Below are 26,251 nucleotides of genomic sequence, written 5' to 3'. Positions count from 1 at the left end.
AAAACAACACAAAGTCGTGCATATTTGTAAACTGTTATTTTTTATTACAAAAAATCTGAAAAGTGTGACAAATTACACATTTGTTATCAGCCCCTTTTACTCTGATGTCCATAAATAATTTAAATCAGCAGGGACAGAAAACATCTCTGACAGGGCACTTTGGTCAGTGTATACCAAAATTTAACTTGGTATAAACCAAAGTTTTCACATTCCCCTCAACTAACCCTGTACACAGTGAAACACGGTGGTGGGAGCATCATGCTGTGTGAGTGCCTTTCTTCTGCAGCGACAGGGAGCTGGTCAGAGTTCATATAAAGATGGATGAAGCTAATGCGGAGCAATTCTGGTGGCAGTAAAAGACCTGAGACTGGGTTAAAGATTCAATTTTAGTGGGAAAATTACCCTAAACATTCAGCCAGAGCTACAGTGGAATAGTTTAGCTCAAAGTATATGTCCCAGCCAAAGTCTAGGCCTTAATCAGATTACTAATCTGTGTCAAAACCTGAAAATCACTGTTCACAGACACTCTATCTCGAGCTAATATGCAAATATATATACCACGTGGAGCTGTAATTGCAGCAAGAGGTGGCTCAAAGGATTGACCGGGGAGGGTAAATACAACTAGGCACTACATTTTACAGCTTTTTTTTTTCCAAAAATAAAAAATCAGTTGTACCTTGGTCTATAATATAAAATCTCAGTTAAATACTTTGAAGTCTGTGGTTGCACTGTCAAAATGTGGAAAAAGTAAATGAGAATACATATCTCTGCAAAGCACAATATGTATTTTTTGAGGGAACCTTTTCTATGCTTTAAAAAAGCTATTTAACTTATCAATTTGTCTTCAGCAAAGTCAGATCTCTCCCTTGCAAAAGTCAGTGGTTGGTAACACGCACAATAGCCAAGTAGGTCTCATGCCAAAACACCGATTAGCCCAGCTCTGCCTGGGCTCTCCAGGCAATGTTGAGTGGAGGTGTATTGGGAGACCAGCTCATCACCAAAGAGCACTGCGCTAAACACAACTTTAGGTGGAAAAAAGCCAGAAGACTATAGTGTATCCTTGCTAGACACATAAAGCCTTAGGCAAGGAGGCATCTGTCTCTTTAATACATCATTCACTTGGAGCTGAAACAGCATGCTTTAGTCGGTAGGGCCAGTACTCTGCTTGTTGATGTTGGAACATAAAACTGTCCCCATCATGTAGTTTGGTCCTACTAACAAAAAACGTAAGCCTCAAGTAGTCAAATGTAAAATGAGATGCAACTAAACACAGATCAGATTGTATTTAAAGCTAATTAAAATGCTCTGTTGGTGATAAATAATTTTTTTCATGTTTAGATGTGTAGCTTTCAAAGTGCACTAAATGCATGTGGAAGCACAGTCACCTCACCTTTCCACCTCAGCGAGAGAGCTTGTCCTCATCAGCTTTGACATACAGGTAGGTCAACGTGCACAGACAGCCATCAGGCCCTGGAGCTCTCCTCTCAGACATGCACGCGGTCACTTTGCATCAGAACTCCAGCAAATGCATCTTCCTGCAAGCGTATTATTAGCACTCACGTCTTTTTGCCAACATCATTATCATAACCAACAGGATGTGCATTAGTTACTTCCATCTTTTGCTGGCAACTGGCCCTAATGTTGACGCATCACTGTACAGTCTTTTTGTTGATTTCAACATGGACACAGAAGAACCGGAGGCAACTGTAGGATGTTAGGATGTACATGTGTAACACATCTCAAGTTCCCATGAAAAAGGGGGCACTAATGGGTTAATGTTGGACAGGGGAAGAGAGTGAAAATCAATGTTTTGTTGAAAGAAAAGCTTTCATAGGACTATGTATCATTAAGCAATTGAGAAAGCTAATTAGAGTAGGGTAAAAGATGTGTGGATCTTGCAGCTAATTATTTCCATAGCAACCAGAGCTCCTGTAGATGAGTAGAGGTGGCATTTACTGCTCCAATCAAGGCTGAAAAAAGTGAAAGAGCGACCCCTGGTGGGTTGGACAAACAGGACCGTCAACTTGACTTGAAAAGAAAAAATATTTAGCATCTTAATGTGCTAAAAGATTTTCTTAAACTTTTTGGGATCTGAAAAGCATATAGGTTTTGGTCCAGCATTACTCAGTGGCAATATGTATCACTTGCTTAATCAAGAAAGAGCAACTATCCTGAAGTTTGCTGTAACCACAGGTGGAAATATCTTTGTATTCTACTTTATGGATGTATATCTGCTTTAGAGTGATATGGTTACTAAAATAAGATAAGATTTTTCTATAAATTAATGCACTGATATTAAAAAGTTAGATGTGAAGCATGGGCCAGACTGAGATTATGCTAACCTTAACGAGGAGTCCGACGGTTTTATAACATTCACACTAAAGTTTAAAGCTAAAATTGCAACCCCGTGACCTGCTTACTTTCACTTAAATCAGAACACCAACAATTGTTCCTACTGCTCCTACGGGAATATACTAAATATTAGTCATAACAATGTTAGATATTTGATAATTCAAAAATTGAAACAAACATATGGAATCAACTGTGAAATAGTATTACTTAAGGGAAACAGTAGTAGCCTTCTGTAAACCAGCTGGCCAGCAGTGCACAGATGGGGGAGGCTTAGTCCTGCGTAACTGAGTAGCGTACAGCCGGAGAAAACTACTGCCATTCCAGCACTTTCTCTGCCATCTCATTAAAAGGAAATTAAACTGTAGGAACAGTATCAGAATGTTAGGGTCTTTGAAACTGTACATTTTTAAAACCTTGGTATACTTTGATTGACCTTGACCTTTTTTCAACTTGCAAACCAAATTAACCACAAACACCGCAGTTTAGTCAAAGTTGCACTGTATTTTATTTACTGTAACAAAAATATTTAAGGCCAAAATTAACAAGACAATTTGTATTCAGCACAGACGGGACTAAATTATCTCCTAGTTCAGAGGTTCTGTTAAAACCTTATAAGCAGTTACTGTTAAAGCAGGATACTGTTATAAAACTATAACCCAACCTTTGAAAACTCACAGAACATTGTGCAGGTCTTCACCTGGCAATTGAAAGCGTATGGTACAAGTGCAACCCTACAGATACATGGCTGTCCACGTAAACTGGGTAGACAACCTAGTTTAGGATAAGTAGATCTTACCAACAGTACATAGCTTTTGGGCATCTTAATTTAGTATAAATGCAGATTAGCTGGTTTTAAAACAAAACAGCAAAACCAATCGAAGCTTTAAGATAGCAGAAATCTGTTTTGATATTGTACCCCATAGGATTAGCATTCAGGTTTAGTCTACACCTCTACAGGGATTTACCAATCAGATTTTTTTCCTAAATTAAGGCACCAATGAAGTTACTAACTGCAAGCACAGATAGCATCTGCTTTTAACCGTTTTACAAAACCTCACTTCAAAACACCTTTAATGTCTCTGCTTGCTTGGGTCGATCTTTTCCAAATGAATCAGAGGTTTAAGCTGCTCAGCAAAGCTTCGCATGTCCTCCGACATAGTGTCCTGACCGGCAGGCGCTAAAACACTCAGTTCAACCAAATGTGAAAGCGACATTCGCTCTGTGTTCTCTGTGTTACCGGGCACCAGCACACGGGACACGTTGCACACTACAACCTTCATAGCTCCCTTGCGAAATATGTGGCCACTGGTCACAAACTCGTGGTCCATACGGAAGCCCATCTCATTAAGGAAATCCGGAAGGCTGTGAGAGGCGGCCACATCAACACAGTTACGCACTAAGGCATGGCGGCTCTTGTCTCCTACTTCAGGCTGGCCCAGATAGCGGAGGTGCCACGGAGCTGTAGGGTGGGAGAGGGAGCGTCGGGCACGCAGAATGAAAGGGTTTCCTTGCTGGCCTTTCAGAAGGTATACCAGTTCATGGTCTGTAAACGTCTCCGGCTCCATGTTGTCACACAGACCACGTAGACGATGCAACAGGCTTTCCAGAGCCGAATCTAACACACTGCCTGCAATAAAACGGCAAAATAAAAAAGCTTTAAATACAGACAAATGTGAAGATGATGCATTCAAAAACAGTAATTTACACAACCGTTCCACGGCTAAGCTTACTATATGAGCAAAGCATGACAATACGTAGAAAATAATGATCTGCTGATACTTTTATTGTAATGGATTTTAAAGTGAGTACATTTTAATTAAATACATGCATTAATAAATGCGTCAACCTGGAGCCTACAACATTTACAGAAAACACTTTTGATATTACTGCCAGCGGGACTTGGTAATATTCTCATGTGAAAAAAAGACACTGTAATCTGCTACTTTACAAATCAAAAACAACACAATAGTTGGTTTATGTAGTACAGATACCAACAGAACCTTAAAATTGCAAGCATTGTAAAAATCCTGGTATTATTAAAAGCATATTGTGCATCCGCACAGTTTGAGATCTGAGAAGCTCAACACTAAACAGCTGATACTGATTAACAACCCCCTCTACTACTTAACTGACCAGATCAATATTCCAAAAGTTTCACTCACTTCTTATAATATTCTTAAAAAGATATCCTTTAATTTATTTTAGCAGTGTATATAAATAAAGATCAAGGAGGAAAGACTAACATCTGGAAACTTAAACATCTGTATGTGGCCTTATCCAACATATCTTACCTTGTAGCAGATACTCCATCATGTTGATTGTGCCACTGGTGATGGGCATCACAGTCACAGGAGGAGCCTCCATCTTTTCTCAGGTTTCTAGAAACTTAAAGGAGGAATTGTATTTAATAATAGTACCACTAAAATCATACAGAATACGCTGGCCTATTATTTTCAGGGCAAATTGTTTTCTTCTGTGAAACGTGTTTCTTGAGATAAGCCAGAGCGTTACTGATCTTTTAACTTTTCTAGCATTAAGGCTAGCAGTAAAAGCTAATTGTTAGGCAGATTGCTTATGAATGGCGTGTTTGTGTATTTTTACCTGAAAAATAACCAAGAATACAGTGTGTCTCCCCGACAGATGAAGACAACCAGGGAAATATTAGTGTATATCTCCGCGCCAGACCTCACAATGTTAACCCATTTAACAGTAAGCTAGTAGCTTCCCAGTTAGCTGAGCGCTAGTTCGCTAATTGTGATGTCAGGCACACGAAATGACTAAAATTATCGTCCAAACCTTTGGCAAATTGTTAGAAAACAATGTGGGAGATCCTCAAAGAAAAAGAGTTACCACACAAAACAAAAATATTCTGCTTCGCTCCAAACAATTGAACATGCCGCTTTAACTACTGCCTGAAAGAAACAGGTTTTCTTCTTCATCTCTGTAAAGGCAGACTAGGCGTAGTTCATTCCAGGGAATTGCTGCCCCCTTGAGTTCAGAGTGGGCGTAGAATCAAAATCAGACTCAAAATGTAGTTGGTTTTCTCAACAAATCTTTATTCCAGTCTCTCTTTTCTTCATTTTCATTTTGCAGTGACTTAAGTTTTCATTTAAAGCCACTTCAATTACTGTGTAGTGCCAGCATTTTACAAACCAAACAACAGAAAATAAAATAAAATACATTCATTATTGCAATTTTGTCATGTACAAGGGCCCTTTTAAAAACAAAACAAGAACAAAACTGGGATAGTATGTACATTGTGTATTAAATACAGCAAAGTGCAGAAAATTATACCTTATAAAGGGTAATAATAATAATATTATCATAACAATATTGATTGCAATAATAATGTAGGTAGCATGAATGGGTTTACTCAAGCATGAGTAATCTTACTCAGTTAAACATTTTTTGGGAATATTATCTACAGGAGTTAGTAATGGATACCTTTTATTGTCAATAATATACATACTACTTATCAAGTAGTATATGTACATATGCATATATACTGTATATACATAGCCTGTCTTGTCTTTCTATACACTAGCAGTCAAATGTTTTAGACACACTTTCTCATTTAATGGTTTTCTTTATGCTTATGACTATTTAAATTGTATGTAAATTCTCACTAAAGGCATTAACACTGTGAATGAACACAAATGGAATTATGTAGCAAACTAAAAATTGTAAAAGAACTTATATGTTTTATAGTTTAGATTCCTTAAAGTAGTTGCCCTTCGCTGTGCTGACTGAAATATTAACGTACGGCAGTCTCTCAATTAACCTCTGGGAATTACTCAACCATCAGTCATTCAGTAGTTTCCAGTAGAAAACTGGAAAAAGAAGACACCAGTGACACAAGTCACTGCTGTGGAATCCGTTACAAAATTTACTGATTGTGTGGAAATTACAATCACCAACTGTTCCATTTAGTATTTGTCTTAACCCGGGGTATTTCCTCTACACTTTTAATTCACTATAAATGCAATCGCTGACATATGTGTGTTGGTTTCTTGTTTTTGGCGGTGTCCTGATGATAACAGATCCATAAATTACGGTGGACTCCTCTTCTGCCTGCATGGAGGAAGAAGTTACATAATATTAACAAAACAGCACAGATGATATCTCTACAGTATTTTCACTTCATGGTTTTACAAAGTTCACAGAAGACCAGCCTCCTACCTCACCAGTGAAGCAACGTGCAAGATGAAAAGGAAATGCTTGAAAACACAGAAAGAGATTGAGGTCTGGGGGGTGCTTCAATTTCAAGACTGCAAATCACTTGGCATGCAGAAAAACAGAAAGTTTAAAAAAATAAATAAAAAGCTGCAACCTTACCAGCTTGTATTCTTGATTTCAAATAGAAAGTTAAAATTCCCAGTAAAATAAAAAATGTTAAGGCAACTGATACTCCATAAATAACTGGCATAAAATAGTCAATCTTCTCAGATACACCTGTAAAAAATAAAACTCAGTAAGAAGCAATCTTTATATAACATACAGACATTGACATATTTGCTAGCATTGCTGTAAAGATGTGCAAAAACCCTAAATATATAACAGTGAAAATTTGAGAAAAATACAACATTTAGTTGCCCTGCGACAGACTGGCGACTTGTCCATGGTGTACCCTGCCTCTCGCCCATAGACTGCTGGAGATAGGCACCAGCTTCCTCGCAACCCACTATGAAATAAGCGGTAGAAAATGACTGACTGACTGACAACATTTAGTTTCAGTATTTTTTCAATTTAATCCATATAAAGAAATAATTGTTTTCAACAATTCAAATCACTAGTGACCAAATGATTGCCACCACTCCTCTTAATACTTGTGCAACTACCATCAGGACAATATTTAGTCTTGTCCTATAACGTTAGGTCAGAGTATACAGAGGCTATGGAAGAAGGACGACTTTGTGTCAGACCACTTCTGTGCTGATTGTGCCACATGTTTTCAATAATTATCCTGCGTAAAAGACCAAATAATGATACATTTCCCATTTACTTGTAGAGTCCACATGATTTTATTTAGAATGTCGTACTTATTAAAAGGTTCCTGATGTCATGCAATCTAAGTCTATTCATCCCTCATTTTACGCCAGGCCCACATTTGAGCGACTGTTGCAGAAAAGCTCAATATAATTTAATCAAATCACGTTTTCAGTTAAAATCCCCGTAGAATTGAATAAACTACACATGTTTATATTCGGAATTGCAAGACAGAAAATGTCTTTGTCATGTTGCCAAAAAACTTTGTCTAACAATGAACTTTGGTGACTTTTTCAGAAGTAGAATCTGACAATGAATGCCTAAACGAAGGAGTATAAATACAGAAGAGGATGATCAGTGGGATAAGAATAAAGAGAAAATACTAATAAAAAAGACAAATGGAAACACAGGGATAAAAAAAAACAATCATAATGCAGTATATGAGTAAAAACAATAATCAGGAATGAACAGCATAAGAATATACTGAAATGTAAGACACAAAACTAAGAGAAAAGTAAGAAACAAAAGTCAAATTTCAGAAGGTTATAGCAGTAAATTGCTCATCAGATCTCCCTAAAATTACACTTGAAAAAGTAAAGAATACTTTATAAAAAACATTAGTTATGGTTATTTTAATAGGATTTTTAGGATTACCAACAATTGTGTCAAAAGTAATTTTGTTTAAAACGATTATTTCTTAACATGTTTTTTTCTGAACTGAGTAAATGTAATCAAATTAAAGGTTAGATTTTCCACAGGTTTTACTGTTGAATAATGCTACTGCAACAAGAGATGAACGGGCTTTTTATCAAACAGCTACCGACAAACCCCCTTGAATCTGTATAAGAAAATACGCACCCACTGTTGTGTTTAAAGCGGCTAATGATGTGTAGATACCGGTAGTTGTTATGTGCCCATCCAAGTTCAAACTTAAATTGCAGATTAACCACCCCGATGGGTCCTCGTCTACTGATATTGTTCGATTCCTCATCAGAAGACTTGAAGTATCTTGAGAGAAAGACAATAGTGTAAAATAAACATTTTTCAACCAATAAAATATTTCGGAAAAAAATATCATTTCCTCACCTGTGATGACACATAAGTTGATAGTGATCAGTTTTTGACTCGGGCCACCACAGATACTCGCCCAGCAAGTGTATTTGCCAGAATTTGTATTTGTGACGTGTTCAATATGCAATATCTTGCTGGTATTAAGGGTGACCATTTTTGATCTTTGTTCTAATTTCCTTTTGTTCATATTAGTGGCTTCAAAAGTCCAATTTAAATTAGAAAATTCACCTGGGCATTGATGAGTGAAACTCCTGCCTGAAATGATGTAAAATGCCTTTTGAATTTCTTTCAGAATTTCTAAAAAAAAAAAAAAAAGAAGTATTAGTGCTTTAAGATACAGAAATAAAGATCAGAATGAATGAGACACTTTGATATTTTTATATTAATGACAACAGCTCAGACCTCTCTTCACAGTAGTGAAGTTGGACAGGTTGCTCTTGCAGACATCTTGAAGACAGTTTTCACACCAGTACGTGCCCTGATCTTTATCAGTAAATTTATTGATGGACAGGGAGCGATTTGGCATGATGTCTACTTTTGGACGACCGGTATCATAGTGTTTTACTCCATTCTTATTCTGAAAGTATAGCTGGGTTCCTTTACTGAGCTCATTCTCCTTGTAAAACCATTTGAAAGAGTCTGAGTCAGCACTGCGATCATGACAAGGTATCAGTACTCGACATCCCAGCAAGGCACGAAGCTGATGCACTGCTGTTAAAATATCGGTTTTCTGTTAGTCATAAAGGCTAGAGGCAGGTTCAAACCGTTGCTTTTGAAATACATAGATTTTATCAGGTACTTACCATTTACTGGGAGAAAGCAGGTGGACCAGTAAATCAGAAAAAATATACAAACCCAGACGTTTCCAAGTGATGAAGTCATGTCTCTGCATAAATGAAGACAGAATCAAGCTAATCAAAAAGACTCCCTCTGTGGTCGCACCATCATCACAGCTCATTAAAACAAAGTTCAAATACTGTGAGCGGCATCACAAGGTTTTAGTTTGAGTGTCATAATTAAACTGAGGCTGATACATAGGAAGTGGTCCAACAGACACTGCAGAGGAAATTTAAAAAAGCTCTCACCCACGCGCTTCTGTTTGTTGCTGCGTCGTATATATTTCGCTTTCTGCATCAGCTAGGTGTCGAGATACCGAATGTGCAACAGAAACAAGTTTACTTTCTCATAAAGAGGTGTCGAGTGTGTAACGACACTCTAGCTGAAACATCTAAAGCTGTTCTAAGCTGAGACTCTCAGAAATGTGAGAACTGATTGTTAAAGGTATGTTCTAACAGTGGACCACCAGTGGAAACATTTGCACAGCATGAGTGCCATGAAACAAGCATGAGTCACACCAGCAAAGTACACCCAGAAAGGTTTAAAGTGTTTCTCATTTGACTTTTGGAATTTTCCCAGATCATTGATTGAACCTTTTTTATTGCATAAAAATCAAGTATCCAGATGAAGAGGAAAAGCATGAGTGATAAAGTAAATTCCTAAAAAATAAACAAACAAAACTAAATTAAATGAAAGTAAAAGAATATGAGGAAAATCCATCCATAGGAATAAATCCACTGAACACACTGAGCTGAAAGCCATATTGTCTCTGACTGATTTTCATTTAACCAAGAAGTATGTTTCTGATTGGGAATATATAGGGATCAAAAGATAATGAAGCAATGTGAAGGCATTATCAATTAAAAAAAAATACCTTAGTTGTTTTTTAGAATAGAAATAGAATTTAATAGAATAGAATCAACCTTTATTGTCCCTCAGTGAGGAAATTCAGGTGTACCAGCAGGAAAGAGACAGGCAAGTTGAAGCATGCCGATTCACACAAAGGTAAAAAATATGGAAACATAAGAAAAAGAGACTGTACAGTAAGGGCAAATTCACAGCATAAGAAAAACACAATATGCAGTTATTTGAAATAGCACACTCAGGTTCAGATAACTGTGCAACTGAGTAAGATAACAAAAAAAACATTAATGTATTTTTAATACCCTTTTTAGTAATTGATGGAAAGATCTTATTGGCATTACAGCAATTGTTGTATCTGAAACATTGATAGAGTAAATAATGCCCCAGTTACACAATGTGAAACCAAAATAAAAAATTATTTATTTAAAATAAATAAGAAATATAAAAGAAAGTAACATTAAATTCTTAAATTTGGTGTCTTATTACATTTTATACCCAAAAGCAATAACTTGAATTATTTTATTGTCAAGAACAATCACCTTACTTAAAACATTTTAATTTCTTACCATCAACAGTCATCATTCAAGTAACATTCACTCCTGCTAGTCCCTCATCACTTTTTATCATATCTTGATGGAAAATCTGACCATGTGTCAAAAATATTAACAAATTCAAATTTAATTGCACCCGATCCTTAGATGCATTCGGCACAATGTTAACTGATTCACAATATTCATGATGTATTCTTCATAGATTCTTGTAAATCGTACTGAATTCTTGACAATATTTGTGCAAATTTAGCCAAATTCACAATTTATCTTTATATTTTGTACCTGTGTTGTAGCTGGATCTTATGGCATCACAAACTGAAACAGAAACTTTGCAAAATTCCAAGAACCCTCATGAATCCTAAAATGTAACTATTCTTGGTGATTCGTATTATTCGTGGTCTGTGTAGAATAGTGGCTTAAACTCAACCTTAAGCAACCTGGATTCTGTGCCCCTGCCTTCTTCCTTCAGACTCGGGGGGCCTTCATTTCCAAATGAAATACAAAATTAGCCAAAGTCCAGTCTATTTTCTCTTTATAGCCCAAGTGAGATGCTTCTGATGTCGTTTGTACTTCATGAGTGGCTTAATACAAAAAATGTGACAGTCGTAACTTCTGTGCTGAACATGCCTCTGTGCAGTGACCCTGGATGCCCTGACTCCAGCTGCCATCTTCACCTTCTGAATCTCCTCTGAAAATTCAAATGGGCTTTGCTTCATAATCCTCTTTAAGGTTGTGGTTATCCCTACTGCCTGTACACCTTTTCTACAACACTTTTTCCCTCCACTAAACTTTCCATTATTGTGCGTGGATACAGCATTGTGTGGACAGTCAACTTCTTTAGTAATGAGCTTTTGTGGTTTACCCTCCTTGTTACCAGCTGGACAAAATCTCAAGTCTCCATGATTATGCAGGCCATAGCATGGTCTTAAAATAAAATTTCTTCATTAAAAATTATGTTTTGCCAGTCTCGTATAATAATTAAATTTTCTGAGAAACTGTGTTGTGGGTTCCTATTAGCCTCAAGCTAATTTTTGTAAGCATAACCAGTATTAAATAGTTAAATATGTCACTGTAATTACTATGTAATGAACCCATATATAACATATTTCCTTTTTTAATTTAATTACTTAAATACATTAACTTTACTAAGGTCCACAAGTTTGTCACCTAGGAGGTGAACATTTTAATTTTCAAGATGCAAGAGGCCCCAAAAAGCATTCCTGTATTATTTTATATTAAAGCCAACTACATTTACGGAAAATTAATCGACTGAAGAAAACATGGACTCAATTTGACAAAAATTTAATTAAATCTAAAAGGATAAAATTTTGACCAAATTACAGGTAACTAAAAAAAATGCGCAGTCAAAATGAAGACTGCTTGGTAACGATCAGAAACAATTTAGCTGTTCAACCTCGTTGAATTTCTCAGTGCAGAACCCACCCGGACATGCAGATTCTCCGCCTACTTCGCCCAGGGAGCCACACAAACACAAAGCCACTCTGCCTGCCTGTTCAGAGGGAGACCCGTTTCTTCTGCACAGCACGGACATCGTCGACATGGAGTTGGGAGGTTTTGTGAAATACCCGCTGGTCTGGCCTCACATACATCAACTTCTCGCCGCGCTGTGTCTCGTCGCCGCCGTGTACAAATTAACCACCGTCCTCCTCAAACGGAAAGCTGTAGCGCAGAGTCTTGAAGCCTTTCCAGGACCTCCGGGACACTTGTTGTTTGGAAATGTTTTAGAGGTAACGCGTTTCAGAGGCATCCCGCAAAGCAGCAGCTGCATCCTTATGTAACTTCAACAAAGGGTCAAAGCTAAAGTGTGTTATTCTGTCCTAAAGTTTGAAATTGTTATCTGGAGCATTGTTGAACGTTTTATAATACGACCCTTTTATCGTTTATTTTAGTTGATTTGTTTGGCACAATATAATACACAGAAAACAATGGCTCAAAATTCCCTCAGATAATTAAAAATAATATAAGTTTGATAAAAATATCTGTTAAATATTAGTCATTGCTATTATAAGTAGAGATACTACTAATACATAAAAATAACATATTCCTATATGTTATTTTTATATAACATTCATCATAAAAGCAATTAATGTCTAATTTTAAAAATAATTCTGACAAAATAACAGCAAAGAAAATAAAAATTCGTAATTTTGAAAAAATAAAATAAAAGTAATAAAAAAACATATATATACATATATATATATATATTTTATAAAAGTAATAATATATATATATAATATATATATATGTATATATATATATATATGTATTATATATATATATATATTGCATGGTGGCGCAGTTGGTAGCACTGTTGCCTTGCAGCAAGAAGGTCCTGGGTTCAATTCCTGCTCTGGGGTCTTTCTGCAGAAATAAACGGCATGATGAAATTCAAGAGTTTGAGCGGGTACCATTCTAATGAAACACTTGCTAGTTTTAAAGCAATTTAAAACTAATAATAACTAAGGCTTCCTTTATTAACCATATGCTGTGAATATGATTTTTTTTTTGAAGTCGTGAAATTAAATTGCAATATGTAATAAAGCTTTTTAATTAGATGTTTAAATATTTTGCATGACGTTGTTTTAACTAGAATTTTAATTAATCCAAATAGGAACATGCGTGTGTAAACATCCCAGTTTGTGCAGGATATTAGCACATGCATGTTTGCATATTTTTATGCATTGTATTGTTATTTCTCCTTTAGTTTAAGCAAGATGGGACCGACCTGTTCAAGGTGATAAAGTGGGGGGAGCAGTATCCCTATGCTTTTCCTCTGTGGTTTGGCCCAACAACTTGTATTCTCAACATTCACCACCCAGATTATGTAAAAACTATACTGTCATCAACAGGTGGGAGCATGTTTTTCTTTCACTTTAACTCTTTGTTACAGCATTATAACCATGACGTAAACCTCGATGTAACTAAGCTTTGATTTGTTTTTTTCCTAATAGAGCCAAAGGATAATTTTGCATATAAGTTCATTGAGTCTTGGATTGGTAAGACCGCTTTACCTTCTCCTACTTGTTAGTTTTGTCTTGATGCAGCAATCATTATTAACATTGTTAATTAACTCACTCTTATTGTGTCTTAATTTTTCTCTAGGAAATGGCTTATTGGTGTCAAAAGGACAGAAATGGTTTCGCCACCGAAGGCTCCTGACTCCAGGTTTCCATTATGATGTTTTAAAACCATACGTGAAACTGATGTCAGAGTCTGTAAAAACAATGCTGGTATGTCATTTAATAATTGATAGTAATTAAACATATTGCTTAACTCTAATTCCAGAGTAAAATGATTATACAACATTACAAATTCAACGCTTTTTAAAAACATGACGTGAATTACAAGTTTTAATTTGTTTTGAATTTTATTTATCTCAAGCTGTATTGAAATATACATACAGCAGATGTAAAAGGTCTTCACAACCCTGATTAAATGCCACTTTAAAAATGTAATGTGAAATGTATCAACTGAAAAACACATAAAACTAATAAACAAAAATTTAAATGAGCTCTAAAAACTGTTGGTAAACTGATCTAATATTTATAGCCATTCTCTGTCAGCACAGTTGGTTGTTTAACAACTACTCTTGTCAGAAATGCCAGAGCTTACTTAAATTGGTTTCCTGCATGGATATGGCTTTAAAGCATATTCAACACATTTCAAATGGGGCTGAGATAAAGGCAATTTAAGAACCTTGATGTTACCCTGCTGTGAAGTTGTCATCAAGGAGCAGCAAGGTGAACAAGAAAACAGCATCAGCCACCGCTTTCAGATTCTTCTGTTGACTTTTATTTGATACTTTTGACTCTGACAACCCCCCTCAAGCTTCCAAGAACTCACTGTTTTTATAGCCAGTTGGCAACACACCTGCACTTGAGTGGACCAAGCCACAATTAAACAGGAAAAAAAACAAAATCTAAACAGAGAAACAAAAAATAAAATTACTAATCTAATTTACAAACTCATCTACATAATGAAAGGATCTGCAAAATATACCATGTAATAGAAGTTAACTCAAAAGTTACTTTAAAGAAAAACAAACAAAGCAATGCTCCACAGAAAACCCTCTAATTGGTAGAACCCAGCAAGGTAATCAGTTACATCATCCAGCCATTCAAGCAGTAAACACTATGACAAACAATGGTGAATAAAAAGGAAAACAAATACCATGAATATACTTTGAAACAAAATAAACAAATTCAACCAATAGTCCAGAAGTAATAGCTTTAACCCAAACATATAAATAGACGGAAACTGCAACATAATGCTAACACAAACAAACCCGGGATAGTAAGTGAAGCAAAGTTGCAAACTAATGTTTAAATTTAAGCTTTATGACCAGCTACCGAAAGTAAATAAATCAGAAATAAGAATAAGGGAAAAGTGGTAAACACAAACTGAACCACATTGTCACACCTGCTCTAACCATTTCAAAACAAGTTTCATTGTATTTGAGACCACTGTCCTGTTGGTCTGTAAGTTTCAGCCATGTAGCTCTTAATTTGAAGTGAAGATTCCTGTGACAGGAAACCAACCAGTTTAGATCAGAAGAAGCTCAAATGTTTAGAGGGAATTTTACCAATCTTTCTAAATGTGTGCTTTCTCTGCAACTTAAGGAGAAAATATCCAAATATTTGTGTGTGTGTGTGTGTGTGTGTATGTTTGAGTCTGTGTTTATATTTATGACTGATTCAAGATATCCCTCATAGTTCTAATAGGTTTTCTGTATGTTGTATTAACCAACTCTTGAAAAAGGGACGAACAGATAAACCAATAAATGCTCCAAATTAACGACCTTCATGCTGATGATGAGTGTATATAAACTTTCAACCAGAACTGCAGTTTAAACCTCAACTGTTCAGATTAATGCTTCTATCAGTTTTTTTCTGCTGACATGATGCACCTTTTTCATTTTTTTTTTCCAGGACAAATGGGAAACGTATGCAAAAACCAACGAGACCTTTGAATTGTTTGAGCACATCAGCCTCATGACACTTGATAGCATACTGAAGTGTGCCTTTAGCTGCAGCAGCAACTGCCAGACAGAGGGGTGAGTCCATGAAGCCCTAAAACATCAACATTTTAGGTTCTGCTTCAGTTCAAAACATGTTCAGCTGCTTTAGTTACAAGCAGAATAAGGGTTTAATCTGTCTTGTTTTCCTGGTTTTATGTGTAAGGGGAACAAATGCCTACATCAAAGCGATATATGAGCTCAGCAATCTTATAAACTTCCGAATGAGGACTTTTCCATACCACAGTGACCTTATTTTCTACCTCAGCCCACATGGGTTCAGATACAGGAGAGCATGCAAGGTGTCTCACAGTCATACATGTAAGGTCTAACTTGGTTCAGTTTAACTTACAAAACTGACATCTTTGTTCAGTATAATCTGTTCAGTTACAGAGTAAACTCTTGTTTGTTTTCTTTTCAAGACGAGGTTATCAAAAAGAGGAAAGAAGCCCTGAAGGAAGAGACGGAGCTCAGTCGCTCACAGACCAAGAGATATTTGGATTTTCTGGACATTCTTCTCTTTGCACGAGTATGTGACAACAGCTTAAACCTATTGATTCATAAACCAAAAATGTGTCTTTTATTTGTTCAGTGTGAGGACAAAGCTATCTGAGAGCTGACTGAAATTACTGCCTGATGTTTAGTTAAAATGATGAGGTATTTCAAAATGAATTAAAGCAAAAACACTGTCAAACCCCCAAAACGGCAAATAAATGCACAGCAAGCACCTCAGGCATCATCCATCCATCCATTTTCTTTACCCACTTCTTCCTTACAGGGTTGCGGGGGCCTATCTCTAGCAGTCCTTAGGCGAGATACACCCTGTACAGGTCGCCAGTCTATCGCAGGGCAACACAGAGACACACAGGACAAACAACCATACATACAACCATTCATGCCTAAGGGCATTTAGAGAGACCAATTAACCTAGCAGTCATGTTTTTGGTCTGTGGGTGGAAGCCGGAGTACCTGGAGAGAACCCATGCATGCACATGGAGAACATGCAAACTCCATGCAGTAAGACCCACAGCCAGGAGTCAAACCCAGGACCTTCTTGCTGCAAGGCAATGGTGCTACCAGCTGTGCCACCGTGCAGCCCACCTCAGGTATCAAATTAGGGAAGATTTTATGGCAAACCTGGTAAAGATGTGTAAAAGCACTTAAACAACTTCATCTTTTTAAACACTACATTTATTCAGGGTAGAAAAAAGTCCCACAATAGGAAAAAGAAGGGTTTCTAACAAAATCATATGTGGCACAATTATTGGTACCCCCAACAAACCTGTTTGAAATAAATGTCTAAAACACTTTATTTTTTCAAGTTAATCTGACTTTCTATTAACCTAAATAATGTGAGATAAGGCTTTTACTAATACAAATAATAATGATAATAATGATGCTGATGTATTGCTGCGGACAAATGTGTGTTTACCAAGGGAAGAGATCAGAGATCGTCTCAAGTCAGCTTTATCGATTGCCATGCGCAGGGAGAACAGTTTACAGCAGTCAGACATGTATTCAAGAGAAACAGTTCTAACTAAACCCCATAAAGTCAAGTCCCCCTGCCACCAGGGTTAGGGTTAGGAACCATTTTGTCTTCACACACAGGAAATGATGGTAAGGGAGGTCAAACAATTCGCCGAAGCTCATTGTTAAGAGAAAGGCAGCAAAGAGAAGAGTGGTCACTAAGTCTCCAGAATAACCGTTAAACAGTATCTATATGCCAAGCGGTTGTTTGGGAGGTATGCCAGAAAACAAAAAGACTTCTCCCACCTCAAGCGTAAACATGCAGAGTTCTCAAACTCTTCTGGGACCTTAACTTGAACTGTGCGTTTTAGTCAAATAAGACCAAGGGTGAGATTTTTAGCAACAAACAGTCCAGGTTTGGCAGGAAACAAGATAATTAATATGTGAAAAAGCCTCTAATGCTCACTGTTAAATTTAGTGCAGGATCTGTGTCTCTCTTTCAAAGACCATGTGAAACTGTTTAAAGTGCACAATATCAAGTACTCTTTGAAATACCAGGAGCATTTAAATAAAATTCTGTTGACATTTACTAGTAAACTAAAAATTGATCGTCAGTGGGTCACAGAAATGCTTCACCAGTCACAAAATCAACGTGCTTTTGTGGCTTCCTCAGTCCCCAGACCTAAATACTACTAAAAACCTGTGGGGTGAACTAAAGAGTAGAAGACAGAGGATTCTATCAAATTATGCTATTGCGGTAAAAAGATTAATATACATTACGGCTTTTACTTTTTTTTATCAGATGTGGCCGGCACTGTATAAATAAATCTAAATGAAAAAAGGGTTACATAAACCTGATAGGAGATCAAAGATAAGGTACACTAGGTCACAGTGTTAAAGCAGCCAGAGGTGATTCAGTAAGTAAGCATGTTCTGCATATTAATGTCCTCTGTTAAAGCAACGTTTCAGGTCTTTGTCTCTTTGTGCCAAAAAGCTGAAGGGAAAAACTTTAGACAGTACTGAAAAATATAAACTTTGAGTATTTTCTGCTTCTTTTATCAACTCTAAAACTCATAAAGATATCTTTCAAAACAACAAAGTGGCTGTCGGCCAACTGAAGCTCAGTGGTAGAAGGGAGATATGGGGACAATGACCCCACATACTGAAGAACATTTACCACAGAATCATAAAACAAGACAAATAGCAGCAACAGTGTGGTTAACCTTCCAAAGTGTTCTTCACACATTTTATTTTAAAGTCACATTAGGAATATATGACCTTAAAATTAAAGTATTCAATTAAACTTACCTTCCTCTTGCCTTTTCACCATCTAAGTGTTTAGTAAAGCTATATTAGTTTTAGGTTTGCCAACGTGTTTTGTGCTAAGTCAACCATTTTATAACCAGATCTGTTTTACCAACTGGTCAAAACATAAAATGTAGACAAAATAATTTTAAATGTACTGTGTAACCAAAATATTCTACATATCCTTTTTATGAGTTATGAGTACTGTCTGCAAGAGTAGCAGTGAGAATTGTCTGATTGCCAAGAAGAATCCCAACAGATTTACTTTCACAAGTGGAGCATTGTCGCAAAAGCTGATATATAAAAAAAAACTAATTAGAACTTGCTTTGGGATTATTTTAAATGCCCTAGACACAGAGATGGAAACAAAAGGGATAAAAGAAAGAAAAGGAGAGAGGTGGGGCAAAATTCAAAAGGGAGAATGATATATGAATTAAGTATACAAGATAACACCCTAGAAGTCTGCTTCTACATCTACTGAGAGAGAAAAAACCACATGGACAAACAATAAATGCATACATAGCAACAACAGCGTCAAATAGGCCCCACGTTTGATGGGGGTCTTAAAATGATCCAGAAGAGGGGGAAGCCAAATACCCAGCCTGAGAACACAATTATTCTTTTTGTTTTTAATTCCATCATCAGGATGAACAGCAGCAGGGCCTGTCTGATGAAGATTTGCGAGCAGAAGTGGACACCTTCATGTTCGAGGGGCACGACACCACAGCCAGCGGCCTCTCGTTCATCCTCTACTGCTTGGCCTGCCACCCAGAGCACCAGAAGCTCTGCAGGGATGAAGTTTGTGAAGCTTTGCAAGGGAAAGACACTATGGAGTGGTATGCCTACTCTAAGAAAACTTATTGGTTATATACTATACAGGCCATAATTATCTTTTTGTGATTAACATTAAGTTTCTGTCCCATATTAAGGGAGGATCTTAACAAAATTCCATACACCACAATGTGCATCAAAGAATCCCTTCGTCTTTACCCCCCTGTGCCAGGAATATCCAGGCAGATCACCAAACCCATCACCTTCTTTGATGGAAGAACATTGCCAGCAGGTCAGTGACCTTAATTTGTCATTTTAAAGAGGGACTAAATTGATGGATACTGCTGTGAACTTCAGAAGAGATGATGAAATGTTAACTTTAGGCCCAATTGAATTGGTTTTACTTTTCATAATGAGCCTAACATAAAGCTGCACACATTAACAAGTTGAAGTGCCATTAGTAAAACATTTGTCTCCTATGTGTGCTGTGCAGTATATTCTTAATTACTCTGTTTAGTCACATGATAGCGTTTTCATATTATGATTCATATTATGAGACATTCTAAGCATTCTTTTATATAGGACTGTATATTTTTATAGGACTGTAGAGGAGTATACACATTTTGTTATTGCATTTTGTTTACTGTCCTAACTAAAATGCAGCTTTTTTTTCTGATTTAAAGGCTCTGTTATCGGAGTAAGTGTGTTTGGAGTTCACAGAAATGCAACTGTCTGGGAAAACCCTGATGTAAGTCATAAAGAGTTTACTATGTACATAACTGAATTAGTAATTGGAAAATGTAAATGTTAATTGGATCAAAACTATAGAAAGCAGTCATTAAATGAATAGAGAAGGACAGATCAAGTCAAGTTTATTTATATAGCGCTTTTCAGCAACAAGGCACCCAAGGCGCTATACATAAGGAAAAACATTACAACGATACAGAAAATCAAACAACAGACAAACAAATCAAATGACATTAATAATCCTTGGGGGTTTACTGGTAAGAACTGGTTCGAATCCAATCTTTCTAATAATCTAAAAATCTATGAATCCTTCTAAGCTGGATCACTGGTATATAACAGTTTTTGTCCAAACTTTCAAATACTAATAATGTTTGGCTTTTACTGGTATGAAATAGTTGTAATACAATCCTTCTAAGAAATCTAAAAATCTATGAATCCTTCTAAGTAATCTAAAAGTCTGTTAGGTAAAAATAGGATAAGAAGAAAGACCAAATTAGGTAAGAGGAGGGGGAAAAGATCATATTTCACACTTCATCCTTAGCAGGGTAACATCTGCTTTGACTCATCAGTCCACTACTTAACAGTCCAGCTGGAAGCTTTAAATTTCTGCCTGTAGGTTGGGATGAGATGGACCAGAGAGTGGACAGAAAGTCCCAAAGCAGCCCTGGTGACAGCATGATATACATCCTTTAAAGTTGTGTAGCAGTTGTCCAGAGTGTTTTTGGACCAGTCACATTGCGCTGGTGGGACATTTAATGTCTGTATTTGGGAAGTTCATTGGAGAATTGTGCACTGTTAAAATCCCCAAGAACAATGATGAGAGAGTCCGAATGCTTTTTCTCCACATTTATAATCAGCTCAGCCAGTAGTTTTTCAGCATCTGGAGTGGAGCCTTGAGGTGGTATGTAAGCGCCAACCAGTACAAACGAGAACTCCTTCTGTAAATAAAACAGTTTACAATTTATGAGAAATGACTCCAGGTCAGGACTACATGTCTTCTTCAACACTTTGATATCTCTGCAACAATCTTCATTTATATATACACTGCTCAAAAAAATAAAGGGAACACTTAAACCACACAATATAACTCCAAGTAAATCAAACTTCTGTGAAATCAAACTGTCCACTTAGGAAGCAACACTGATTGACAATCAATTTCACATTCTGTTGTGCAAATGAAATGTTGGACAAGCTGGAAACAATCACACATGACCATAAATAGATGCGTAAAGTTGAGCGTTATTGTGGAACGATGGCAACTTTGGCTCAGTGGGATGACATCGCCAATGGAAGAAGTTAGGGGGAGAGTTTTTGTCAGAGATCGTTCTGATCTGTTGGCACATGATGATGCAGGGCTTATCAGCCGCTTTAGATTGCCCAGGGCAATTATTTTGGTGCTCTGCACGGAGCTGGCCTCGGGGTTACAGAGGGAAACCAGGAGGAACCGTGCGTACCATTTCCAGTTCTTACTAAGCGTGGTCCTTTTAACCGGAGCTTTTCAGAGGGAGCTGACTGACAGGTCGGGTATTTAACAGTCATCCCTGAGCCGGGCCATGCCAGCCTTTTGGGTCGGCCTCATCCACATGTTGCTCTGATATATAAACATTCCCCTAAACTGTGGCTCTCATTTGCAGCAAGGAGCCGATTTCTGAATGTAATCAGAGCCATGGACTGCTCTCATACTGCTATAAGGGTACCAGGTCTAAGTGAAAATGCTTTTATGAATAGAAATTTAATTCAATATGTGTGCAACCTGTACGTGATGGGCAACGCAGTGGCACAATGGCCTCCTCAATTTATAATTCCTTTATACTATCAAAATATTTATAAATAATAAAAAAATAATAGTTGTGTTGGGAAACCTCCATGTTGGCTATTAGGTCATTTTAACTTTTTTATGACATCCTGAATGGTTGTGAAGATTTAACGTACCCCACACTGTGTCGTGAAAGTTTTCCTAATAAAAAACATAGGAGGCACATCATTATATGATCAGCATTGAGTTATGAATGACTTCAATGCAGCAGCTAGACAGCGCCATTTGGTTTAGATACACACATTGTAGAACTAAACAAGTACAAGCTGACAAACGTTTGATTTTCTGTCAGGTTTGAGTCGCTGATGTCATTCAAGTAGTTGTTGGTTTGCTGTAACTGGCCCTCATGGCGTGAAGACACACTCTTAGTGTTTTTCCACTAAAAGGAACCAGGTCTTACCATGGCAACGGTGCTTACTGTCACAGCACCGTTGCCATGGTTATTTGGACACTTGATAGGTATACTACTTTGCATATGTATTTAGGGGTGGGGACCGGGCGGTGCAAGTGCCACATGCAGCTATGTCAAATCCATCGCAAATTGGGATGTATGAAGGCTACGTGTGCGGTGACATGTCTACGCATCGTTTTGTACATCTTAATTTTTTTGTGCGCAAGTTTCAGAATTTCTCCATACCACAAACGTTTAGTATGAAAGCTACGCACTCTTTTGTACATGAGACCCCAGATCATTTGTGTTATGTCCTTATACATCCTAAGATTTGAATGAGGATGTACTTTCCTTCCTAATGACTGTAAGAAACTGTTTTCTCTCCTCCTTTGTTGTTATAGGTCTTCGACCCACTGCGTTTCCTCCCAGAAAATGTCTCTAAGCGATCGCCTCACGCATTTGTGCCTTTCTCCGCTGGACCAAGGTTTGGAAACAACTGAGACTGTGTGACTGTTTGAATGATCTCCTCTGTTTACAACTGCTCTCAGCCAGCTCTTTAACCTGTTATCAGTCTGCAGTTTGTGATTGTGTAATCTAGCACCCACACCTAGTTTTACATGCCTAATAAAAGCTTTGTTGTTAGGGGTTAGAGTAAAGCAGAGGAAAGGTGAAGTGAGTGAGGGCATACCTGTTGTGCTAAAAGTTGTTTCGATCTTTTATTTTCTGCTTAATCCTGTTCTACATAAACATGTTTCCTTCCTCCAAATTTATTGTGCAGATCATTTGAATTTCCTTCTTAATGTTTTCTTCCTACAGAAACTGCATCGGCCAGACATTTGCTATGAATGAGATGAAGGTGGTGACGGCTTTAACACTAAAGCGGTACCAGCTGATGGAGGACGCTGAAAGTAAACCTAAGATGATTCCGAGATTGGTTCTGCGTTCGCTTAATGGCATCCACATCAAGATCAAACCAGTGGAGCCAGAAATGTGATGGAGAAAAAGCTGTTGAAGATGATTATTCAAGTAGATTAAAATTTAAGTAAAATTTGAGAAGATATTTACACCAATGTATCTTAACAATTACATTTATTTTGTTTTTATATGTGTTTTAAAACTTTAAATTGATAAATTTATAAGGGAACATTTGCACTGTATATGCAGAAATATGCTTGTTATATATTTGGAAATTAGCTTTATTTTGAAGTATAAGCATCTGATTATAATAAATCAGATTGTTGTAATATTGCGGAATGTGACAAAACAAAGTGTGATTGAGTGCAGTTTATTAACATGCTATATTTAATTTAACATAACAGCTTTCACTAGAGGAGTGGGGGAAAGGTGGTCTAGTGGTTAAGAGAGCAGGGCATTTGTGTCCTGGAGAGGCCACAAGTACCCTGGTTCAAGTCCTACAGCCTCCCACTCTGGGTCCCTGAGTAAGACCCTTAGCTCCTGAATGCTACAGAGTTTACAGGGTTTATTGAGAATAATGCAGAGGTGGCTCGTCTGGGTTTCAGACTGGATTCTGATCCGGCACTGAGGAAGAGAGGTAACTATTAGTTGAACGTTTGAAGGTGGCAAAGATGAAACGGACAGGATGTAATAAATAGGTAGTGAGCTTATTGTTTGAAGAGGAAGGGGAGATCCTGAGGGTTCTCGGCCAGTTTGATTTGCGAGTCGTGGAAGGTAGGTTGAACACAGAGATGAGATGGCAGCTTCAGGCGAACGGTGGAAGAACTGAGAACAGATTCAATGGAGTATGGTCCTAGCAACCTGGGAGAAAGCTTAGAATAAGACTTAAGGGGAAAGTCCTTGGATGATAATCACACTTTCTGTCCACTGTTTATGCAGAAATAGCCTTGTTATATATTTCAAGATTAGCTTCATTTTGAAGTATAAGCATCTGAATATAATAAAACAGATTGTTGTAATACTGCAGAATGTGACTAAAATAGTGTGTGATTTTGTGCAGTTTATTTACATGCTGTATTTAATGTAACATCTAAAAACACAGCTGCAGCTAGAAATATAAGTTATGTTTCTGTTGTCGGGGCAAAAATAAAGAAGACTTTTTTGAATTAAAATAAGTGAGACTAGAATATACATTTATTTTCCATGCAAGCTTCATGAGTAAAAACTTTGATGGTAAAAATGAGAGAAATAGGGAGTGAGGTTTATACACTATGAAACACACATCAGTGTGAGGCCAGTGTGAGATTCTGATAACTTTTTGTAAAAACACCTTGCGATCATGATACTTGCACAAAACATGTTTTATATAAAACACATGGCTTTACAAGAAAATCAAAAACCCCAAAATTGTGCACTGCTGCAAAAATACAAAATATTAAATATTACAGTTTTAATAATGCTATCTGTACTTTATTACCTTTGCCAAGGAGGTTGTGTTTATGTCTGCTTTGGTTTGTCCATTTGTCCTGTCTGTTTGAACTGTCTGTTTGAACTGTCTGTTTGAAAAATAACTCAAAAACTTATCAACAGATTTGAATTACACTTTCAGACAGGAAGTGTATTTGAACAAGGAACATATGATTAGATTTTGGTGGTGGTGAATCATCTGGATTCAAGATGTTTTTGAAGGCTTATTTATTATTGCCAGACCAAGGTGGGACAACTTGGGAATTTCCACATGGTTCCTCACCCAGTCAGCAGCTGCCATGCAGGGGCCAGAAGTCACCCAAAGTATAGCTCATCAGCATAGAACAAAGCTGACATGTTTCAATAACCCTATTGCCTTGGTGGAGGTCTGTGCTTGATGCGTGCTGTTCTAGTATTAATAACATTTTAATACATGGACATACACACTGCATGGCCAAAAAATAAGTCGCCACCTGGATTTAACTAAGCATATAAGTACGAGCCTCCCATTGGATAATTACTGCATGGGCGATTATGTTTCAGCTGGCAACAAGTTATTTAACTGGTGCAATGAGTTGCTTCTCATTTCTTAAACAACCGTGTCAAAGACACATCCCGTGGTTGTGGAAAAGATGTCAGTCTGTTTCAGAAGGGTCAAATCACTGGCATGCATCAAGCAGAGAAAACATCCAAGGAGATTCCAGAAACTAGCAAAACTGGGTTAAGAACTGTTCAACACATTATTAAAAACTGGAAGGATAGTGGGGGACCCATCATCTTCAAAAAAGGAATGTGGCCGGAAAACACCCTGAATGATCATGATTTGCGATCACTTAAACATTTGATTAAATCAAATCGAAGAAAAACAGTAGAACTCTATTGCCGCATTTCCATGCGCATAGTGTGAAGGGAACTCAAGGGATTGGAACTGAACAACTGTGTAGCCTTAAGAAAACCACTAATCAGTGAGGCTAACTGGGAATAAAGATTGGACTCTGCAGCAATGGAAGAAGGTCATATGGTCTGATGAGTCCAGATTTACCCTGTTCCAAAGTGATGGGCGCATCAGGGTAAGAAGAGAGGCAGGTGAAGTGATGCACCCATCATGCCTAGTGCCTACTGTACAAGCCTGTGGGGGCAGTGCTATGATCTGGGGTTGGTCAGGTCTGGGTTCAGCAACAGTATGTGTTCAAAGAATAAGGTCAGCTGACTACCTGAATATACTGAATGACCAGGTTAGTCCATCAATGGATTTTTTCTTCCCTGATGGCTCGGGCATATTCCAAGATGGCAATGCCAGGATTCACCTGGCTCGAATTGTGAAAGAGTGGTTCGGGGAGGATGATAAATCATTCTCACATGTGGATTGGCCACCTCAGAGGCCGGACCTTAACCCCATGGAGAATCTTAGGGATGTGCTGGAGAAGGCTTTGTGCAGCAGTCAGACTCTACCATCATCAATACAAGAAAAATTAATGCAACACTGGGTGGAAAGAGATCTTGTGGCATTGCAGAAGCTTATCGAAACAGTGCCACAGCAAATGTGTGCTGGTGGCAACTTTTTTTTTTGGCCAGGCCGTTTATTATTATATTATTACAGAGACTATATTTTTCCTACAGAAATTGCTACATTTTATTTTTGAAGTGCTATTTTGCAGAATATGATGCATTCTGTA

At 37.3% G+C, this 26,251-nt stretch overlaps 3 protein-coding genes across 12 annotated transcripts; 1 reads left to right on the top strand and 2 right to left on the bottom strand.

The window, feature by feature from the left end:
• Positions 1 to 2,833: 2,833 nt before the first annotated feature.
• med18 (mediator of RNA polymerase II transcription, subunit 18 homolog (yeast)) lies at positions 2,834 to 5,284 on the bottom strand. 4 transcript variants are annotated; one of them, XM_047362162.1, is made up of 3 exons: positions 5,149 to 5,284; positions 4,644 to 4,730; positions 2,834 to 3,979 (listed from the first exon to the last, which is right to left on the bottom strand). In XM_047362162.1, the coding sequence occupies exons 2-3, from the start codon at positions 4,714 to 4,716 to the stop codon at positions 3,423 to 3,425; spliced, it is 630 nt and encodes a 209-aa protein (XP_047218118.1). In that variant the 5' UTR covers positions 4,717 to 4,730; positions 5,149 to 5,284; the 3' UTR covers positions 2,834 to 3,422. The 4 variants fall into 4 exon arrangements, with proteins under 4 accessions (XP_047218118.1, XP_047218116.1, XP_047218117.1 ...); XM_047362160.1 differs by having other exon boundaries at positions 4,644 to 4,737; positions 5,149 to 5,282; XM_047362161.1 differs by having other exon boundaries at positions 4,954 to 5,268.
• A 100-nt stretch (positions 5,285 to 5,384) lies between these two features.
• Positions 5,385 to 9,659, bottom strand: LOC124866392. 7 transcript variants are annotated; one of them, XR_007037794.1, is made up of 7 exons: positions 9,213 to 9,481; positions 8,812 to 9,120; positions 8,197 to 8,706; positions 6,936 to 7,033; positions 6,688 to 6,804; positions 6,532 to 6,569; positions 5,385 to 6,423 (listed from the first exon to the last, which is right to left on the bottom strand). XR_007037794.1 is itself a non-coding variant. In XM_047362154.1 (7 exons), the coding sequence occupies exons 2-7, from the start codon at positions 9,289 to 9,291 to the stop codon at positions 6,310 to 6,312; spliced, it is 1,167 nt and encodes a 388-aa protein (XP_047218110.1). In that variant the 5' UTR covers positions 9,292 to 9,295; positions 9,495 to 9,659; the 3' UTR covers positions 5,385 to 6,309. The 7 variants fall into 7 exon arrangements, 4 of the variants coding, with proteins under 4 accessions (XP_047218110.1, XP_047218113.1, XP_047218111.1 ...); XM_047362154.1 differs by lacking the exon at positions 6,936 to 7,033 and adding an exon at positions 9,495 to 9,659 and having other exon boundaries at positions 9,213 to 9,295; XM_047362157.1 differs by lacking the exon at positions 6,936 to 7,033 and having other exon boundaries at positions 8,197 to 8,346; positions 8,638 to 8,706; positions 9,213 to 9,466.
• Positions 9,660 to 12,082: 2,423 nt separating this feature from the next.
• LOC124863016 (cytochrome P450 4B1) lies at positions 12,083 to 24,283 on the top strand. Its single transcript, XM_047357252.1, has 12 exons — positions 12,083 to 12,409; positions 13,387 to 13,531; positions 13,634 to 13,678; positions 13,785 to 13,912; positions 15,611 to 15,735; positions 15,863 to 16,017; positions 16,119 to 16,225; positions 19,114 to 19,304; positions 19,398 to 19,531; positions 19,923 to 19,987; positions 22,595 to 22,677; positions 23,010 to 24,283. Exons 1-12 carry the CDS (start codon positions 12,221 to 12,223, stop codon positions 23,185 to 23,187), a joined length of 1,545 nt encoding a protein of 514 aa, XP_047213208.1. The 5' UTR covers positions 12,083 to 12,220; the 3' UTR covers positions 23,188 to 24,283.
• Positions 24,284 to 26,251: the final 1,968 nt, after the last annotated feature.

Source organism: Girardinichthys multiradiatus, chromosome 3, assembly GCF_021462225.1.
Source record: "Girardinichthys multiradiatus isolate DD_20200921_A chromosome 3, DD_fGirMul_XY1, whole genome shotgun sequence".
In the NCBI taxonomy this organism is placed as follows: domain Eukaryota; kingdom Metazoa; phylum Chordata; class Actinopteri; order Cyprinodontiformes; family Goodeidae; genus Girardinichthys; species Girardinichthys multiradiatus.
Note: the sequence above shows the minus strand (reverse complement) of the source record. Positions and strands in the feature narration are given on the sequence as shown.